Source organism: Tachypleus tridentatus, chromosome 3 (assembly GCF_004210375.1).
Source record: "Tachypleus tridentatus isolate NWPU-2018 chromosome 3, ASM421037v1, whole genome shotgun sequence".
Lineage (NCBI taxonomy): Eukaryota > Metazoa > Arthropoda > Merostomata > Xiphosura > Limulidae > Tachypleus > Tachypleus tridentatus.
Genome location: NC_134827.1, coordinates 8,963,145 through 8,970,639, shown reverse-complemented (window position 1 = coordinate 8,970,639; position 7,495 = coordinate 8,963,145). Strand labels below are relative to the sequence as shown.

The window sequence follows — 7,495 nt, the reverse complement described above, 5'->3', positions numbered from 1 at the left end:
TACAGTTGACAAATGCACAATTTGCCAAAAGTTCTGAAGCTTTCACTACAACAAGGTAAGCAAGCGATCCCTGCTGCAAATCGACGGAATTTGGTAAAGATTATGGTGAACGCTATGCATTTCCACCACGTTAATCTTGACATAAAGGAGCCGCCCCAAGAGGCTCAGCGGTATGTCTGCGGGCCTACAACGTTAAAATCTGGGTTTCGATACCTATGGTGGGCAGAACACAGATAGCTCATTGTGTAGCTTTGTGCTTAGTTCAAAACAACAATAACAACATAAAGGATTATGCCACTGTTGCTGGCAATTTTCTACACATGCATCCGTCACTTTTCTTGGACAGGACTGACGATGATAAAAAATTCAGGTAGTGGTTACACTTCCTTACAAGACAGATTAGAAACAATACCGTGGCACGAGTGGGAAAGCCTGGAGGTGCTCAACCTGGTGTTGATACATCCACAGAAAAAATAAATTCCTGCTGTTTCATTTATATGTACGACTGCAATCAATGGTAGCTCTTGCACCTGCAAAAGGTGAATCAAAAGAGACTTTGAATAAGGAAACGGAAAAAATCAAGAATGTGGTTGAAAATATAATGACATTCGTGCATCAGTAACGGCACTTTAAACACAAATGATGAGTGCAACCTACTAGCTACAAAGAAAGAAGCTTAATATTTTACGTCTTCTGAAACTAAAAAACTTAACAGTAAATTGACCATTATTTGCATTATCTTAGTATCTGCTTTACTCACTTTCACACGCTGACTAAAATATCAGCCTGTGACTGTTCAGATAAGATAGACAAGCAGAAAGGTAGCTGAATTAAAAGCTACTTTATCAGTTGTGGACAATTCAACAAAGAGGAGGTACAGACATCACTGCTACCTCCAAGAGTGTAGAGGATGTATCCGAGGAAGCAGCCGTTGTATCTATTTTGATGGCATACTTCAGCGAGGAAAAATATTGTTTTGAAAGATGTATGTGTAAAACAGTTTTATGTACCTTGGTTGGAGATCTTAGAGTAAAAAAATATATTCACGTTATTTAAAATTACATAACACTAGCTTGTGAGATTTTAAAATTAACTTTGTTTCCGGATGACAAATTCTGCGAAGGATGTTGAACCAGATTCTACATTTGCTCAGATGCCCCAGAGGACATACAATGCTTTTTCAGCTCCACCAAACCCCTTCCTTCACCTCCTCAAGCCCAAGAGTTGGCGGTGGGTGGTGATGACTAGCTGCCTTCCCTCTAGTCGTACACTGCTAAATTAGGGACGGCTAGCGCAGATAGCCCTCGAGTAGCTTTGCGTAATATTCAAAACAAACAATGGTCATAATCTTGACTTATTTGGACTTACTATTGAGGAACCTACAGCAAGGAAAGAACATATGAAAAATGCACAGCTTTACCATCCCTATATTCATGTTTGTATTATTTTGGCCTGGCATGGCCAAGCATGTTAAGGCGTGCGACTCATAATCTGAGGGTCACGGGTTCGCATCCCCATCGCGCCAAACATGCTCGCCCTTTCTCCGTGGGGGCGTTCTAATGTGTCGGTCAATCCCACTATTCGTTGGTAAAAGAGTAGCCCAAGAGTTGGTGGTGATGATTAGCTGCCTCCTTCCCTCTAGTCTTACACTGCTAAATAAGGGACGGCTAGCACAGATAGCCCTCGAGTAGCTTTATGCAAAATTCCAAAACAAACAAACAGAACCTCAAAAATACAAATGAGTGCTCCTTAATCATATCAATAGAAAGAGCTAATTTATTTTGAAAATATGTCTATTAATTTATACATATTGCAATGATATGAGTTTCAGTTCTGGGCTACAAAATTCTACTTCAATGTCTTTTATTGACAAGGTATTGATAAATGTTTTTAGGTAGCTCTTTCTTTACAATTAGTGAATGGATGGTCTCTATGGAAAGAAAAGTTGCAACTGAATCAACCACTGTCAGCATCTCACCTTCGTATACGACTTGGCCGCACTGTTCGTTTCTTATTACGTATATCACATACAATACCAATCCGAAGTTGAAACGACACTTGAGTTTCCTCAAAGGTTTGTGCCATTTTCTATTTTACAAAACAATTAGTTTGATCAAAAGACATTCCAGGAACCTTGTTTTTGTTTTTTTGTTTTTTTAATTTCGCGCAAAGCTACTCGAAGGCTATTTGCGCTAGCCGTCCCTAATTTAGCAGTGTAATACTAAAGGGAAGGCAGCTAGTCATCACCACCCACCGCCAACTCTTGGGCTACTCTTTTACCAACGAATAGTGGGATTGACTGTAACATTAGAACGCCCCCACAGCTGAAAGAGAGAGCATGTTTGGCGCGTCGGGGATGCGAATATTCAAACATCTAACACCGCCCTCTACATTCCGACACTTAGTTACACAACCCCTTTCAAACATATGGTCAGCTTCCGGTCACTTACCTCTTTCTTTGTGAACCTGACAATAACTGAAGAAGGTCGAAACGTTGTTCGCTCTTCTATGTAAAATATTTTCTCAACCAAAACGAGCCGTTTTTGCATATATATTTCTCTACAAGTGGGTTTTCTGGACGTTAACACATATTTCCGTGATAGAGAGTACATTAAGCAACTTAATTAAAATATTTCTTTATTGTTGTTAACAAACTTTCTTTCATACTAAGAAAGGTTCTTCCTTATATTTTTCACAACCAGTATATTCTTACAATGAAAACGTACGTATTATCTTAAATAATGATATAAATAAAAATGAAATTTATATGTGACATGAACTTATTCCAGCCAATAAGAAATTAATTGAACATAATTAATAAATTATAGCTTTAAATATATTTTTACTCTCAGCCCAATTTCAATGAGAGAATAAAAAGCTGAGCAGTAATCTTGTACCATATCACATAATGAGTTAGTATTTAATACCAATCATCATGAATCAGATCGCAGCACATATAAACTATTGAAACCAAATACTACTAGGTGCCGATGTATAACATATTCTAGGAATACTTATAAATATATATTGATAACCCTTTAATCTTAATATAGAGTAGTCACGTCTTGTGAATAATACGATGTTTTATAATGTTACAAGATTACTATAATATATTCTTTGATCAAACATGGTCATATAGATATATATACACAACAGTATACTAGTAAATGTGTCGGATATAACTAGTATTAACTAAAGGAAAGTTGAATGCTACTCTGAAATATTTTGCTTGAACTTTTTATCTATTTTTTGAAGTAAAATGTATTAAAACGTCTTAGATATTATCACTTTTTATTGACTTTAGTGAAAATTACTTTTTGTTTGCAAGATGGCGTGCCTATAGACCCATTCTCTAATACAGATTTACCACTCACTTTTACTTCCAAAAGTGTCATCCAATTTATAGATTTCTTGTCACGCCCTCTGGAGTCGTCCACGCAACAGTTCTCCATAACACGTGAAAGTATAAAAGTTTTCTTGCATTTGGAGATTGTGCTCACACATTTAAACAGCTATATGTTTTTTATTTGTAATTAATTTTGAGACTACTAAACAATTTCAAATTAAATGCGGTCTGAAAAAATTATTTCTGTGTAAAAGGATTTACCAAAACTTATGATCAAAGCAAACTTCTTAAATCGGAACAAGTCACAAACTTTGTAAATAATGTAGTCGTTTAATATCCAATTTTTCGAGGAGTATGCACTGTCAATAATTACATAAAAACTTAAAATTACGAGAATGCATCAGTAATGTCTTCCCTGTTAACGTTGTTTTCAGCAGTTGCCCAGTTTAATATCCCATGTGTTTCATCTAGTTCAAGAAATATAGGTTTGACCTAAATCTGGTTGTTTTATTTGGTACAGTTGTTTCCATATTCTTTCAAAAATTTAAAAAATAATTTAGTATTAGGTATATGTTAACATTACTTGTGCAACCATGATATTCAACTATTACTAAATTCGTAAAAGCATTAACTAGTTATCGAGCTTTAAATAATATTAATATTATTTTTTAGAAACAAAATAATATTTCAAGTGATAATTAGATTGTATAAGATTAAACTACAAAATCATTAATAAGTAACAAAGAACCATTTTGAAAAACTTTTTCTATTTTTCATTAACATTATGAATGGTTAAGAATAAAGTAATTTTCCGGTTTGGTGTGCTTTTAATATCAGGTTTTCGTCTGAGTTTTGATACGCATGGCTCAGTTATCAAAAAATAATCTTGGGTTGATTTGAAAAGTCGGAAAGGTAGTGTTCGCGGGTGTAAGTGAAAGTGTGGACTGAACGTATTTTTATAGTTTTAGTATTTAGAAAAAATTTAGCAAATTTAAATTCCTCTGCTGTTGTAATAATTATAAAAACACGAGATGCGAGAGTGGTTTAAGACGCAAGTAGTTGCTCGAAGTATGAATGCAACTTTATGGACATTGTTTTTTCAGATTTTTGTAGTTTGCATAACCCTTGTTATTTTCAATGCATTATCGTGGAATGTAATGCAAGGATTCAGAGATGTAATGTGGTCATGTATTGGTTACCCTGAACTTTTCTTTCAGCTTCTTTTAGCACTGGTGACTTCGTTTATATCGATTATACAACTAAACCAGTTATCTGCAATTCCAAAAATCTGGAAATCGAGATTAGATGTAATTGTTAATTTTTGCAAGCCAAAAAATATATTTAATATAATAGTTTGTGGGGTTGGAGGAGGTGTTATTGTAAGATGCTACTTGGCTCTTATAAGTAAAAAGCATAAAAACTTGTCACAGATATGTTTTTATGATCCAGACAGTATTTGTTTAGATGAAAAACATTTCTTTGTAGTGTTCAATGGGATGTTTGCAGGGATGTTGTATTATATTTCATGCTTTTTACAAGATTCTTACTATCTTGAAATTAATCCTTTTCAACAGCCTAAACTTTTGGTCAGTAAATCAGAAATATATAATGTTATAGTTGAAGGTGCCATAAGAACACTGCAAGAAATGAAATATTTTTATGTACTTTATTTTGTGTTTGGAAAAAATTTCAGAGACAATATTTGCAATGTTCTTAATCTTTCCTATGGTGAAGAATATAAACTAACAACTTTTAAGGGACTTGTAGATATTGACTTATTCTTAACTGTTTTTATAACAGGAATCATATTGCATATTGTCTGGGCATACAACAAATACTTGTTAAAGATTTTTCTTGCAGAGAGAATTGTTTTTCCACTGGAAGAAACATTTGAAGTAGAGAAAGACAGGTGTTTGCATCATAGCCTTGCTTGTAATGATATTCCATTGCTTCAGTCTCTTGGATATTTAGACCTTTGTCACCTTGCCAAATATTCCTTTAAACGGAGACAACAGATATTTTCAGTAAGTCAGCCTGGTGGCCACCCACATCAGTGGAATCAAATCTCCTGCACTGTACTTGCTCGTATAGAAACACTGATGAAACAGTTGAGCACTGTATCATCAGTTCCACCCAAGACTGAATCGCAGAAGCTAAATGAGGTACCACAAACAGATTTAAGTTACATAAAGTGCATGGAAAACTTCCTTACTTGCAAATTTAAAAAAATCATTGATTTCTGGAACAAAATTTCTCCAATTTCTGCAATTTATAGTGAATACCCAGAAGCTCAGATGCACAAGTATTTTTTGACATGTCAGCCTGTAATATGGGGCATTGAAGCTCTTTCGTTTCTTGTGTGTGCATCATATGATGAAGATAGGTATGGAGTTGTCCAGAAATCTTTATCAAAAATTATTTCCTTGATGCTAGACCTGCAAACTACTTTAGAACGCTTTCAGAAAAGTTTATCAGTGGCACGAAAACCTGGTCCACTTTCAAGAGATATTCAGTTAAGACAGAGTTTGAGAATTGTTTTGAATGGTGCTCTTTACCGAATAGCTCTTACATTTAAAAAACATTTGAGTGATATTGCATTTCAGGAAGACCACAGACAACAACTATATGAATTTTCTCAATTGAAAAAGTAATTTGCAAAGTCTTTTGTGCTTTTCAAAAGAAAGATTTCTAGTACATAATATGTTGCAAGATACTAGACTTGAATATGGTGAAAAGTATAACTAGCAGTTTAACATGTAATTTTTTATTGCCATTGTAATAATATTTTTCTTTTCATAGTATCTTCCATTTGTTTAATGAACTTCTGTTAATGTATCAACTGTCATAAATGCGTTGATGTGCATCCTAAACCAGTTTCTACGAATGTGTTTGAGTTTAACAGTAACTTGTACATAAGTGTACAATAATATACTTTTCATTATTTTCAGTTGTAATTTTTTTATCCTTTTCAAGTCACAAAATAGTTTAATGTTGGTAAAATTATATACATTGTTTCAGAATTGGATATTATGATTTATAACAAGGCCAGCATTACTGTTTCACTTTTGTTGGAATTTGCTGTTTTATCAGTACATGATTTAGTAATTCTCCCCTTTAACAAAATTCTCCATTTAGTTGTTTATCTGGAACTAAATTTGTCTATTTTAACTAGAAATCTAGTGCAATAGTAATTACAGTACTGAATGATTCTTTGAGTTATAAATATTTAAGTATAATTATAGATAAAAGTGAATAATGTTTTCTGACTATATTTTGGATACATTGTACTGATCATTTTAACCTTTTGTAAAGAAGTATATTTGTATAGCCATGCAACTACAGAAGTCAAATTGAAAGATGTAAAATTAATAAAGTAACTAAGGGAGCAAGTAACTGAATGTTTTAACTTGTGACAAACAAAATGGTGTAATGAATGTTAAGAATATTTTGGTAGGAACTACAAACATAAACATAAACGTTACTCTCGGTAAGAACTTTACACAGTGTCTTAGAAAAGATTAAGTTATACAAAAAATATCTGATCCTTTCCTTGATTTTTGTAATTACTTTTTTGTTGATTGTTTTTACATGTGAAACATAACAAATAAATGTTAGTAATTCAGTAAGCAAAAAAGATGGTTTTTGTTTTAGGTTAAAGGAAAGTTTTTTTTTTTTTTTTAAAGTGTTGTCAGATCCATAACAAATTTACTTCATTAAAAAAAAAAGTTAAATAAAATCCTTTAGGTTAACAGGTTGTAGTTTATTATATGTAGTTAAATAATTTAGTAAAAGTACCAGTAGATAATTGACCACAAACTTGATACAGATTAAATACTTTTTCTAACAATATTTTCTGAATCTCTTCAGTGCATGTATTTACAAAACTTGAGTTACACTATTTTAAAATGTTTTAATTATAATTATCAGTTTATTTTGCAGTTTGTGATTTCTGGAATAGAAAAACTTTAATACAATCAATAATGCTCACCTAAATATTAAACATGAAACTACTCATTTATAAGCTCATTAAGATAATTTTATGCTTGTGTCACACAAGTGCATTGTTGTGGTATAACAGATGTTCCCAGGAAATCAATTGAAAAGCATTAGCAGTTTCTCAATAATATGTTTCAAATAGACAATTGTCAA

General features: G+C 32.9%; 1 protein-coding gene across 1 annotated transcript; it reads left to right on the top strand.

Moving 5' to 3' along the window:
• The first annotated feature begins 4,169 nt into the window (after window positions 1-4,169).
• On the top strand, window positions 4,170-7,095 carry Ndc1 (Nuclear division cycle 1). The gene has a single exon (XM_076492803.1). The coding sequence runs from the start codon at window positions 4,378-4,380 to the stop codon at window positions 5,995-5,997; it is 1,620 nt and encodes a 539-aa protein (XP_076348918.1). The 5' UTR covers window positions 4,170-4,377; the 3' UTR covers window positions 5,998-7,095.
• The last annotated feature ends 400 nt before the right edge of the window (window positions 7,096-7,495 follow it).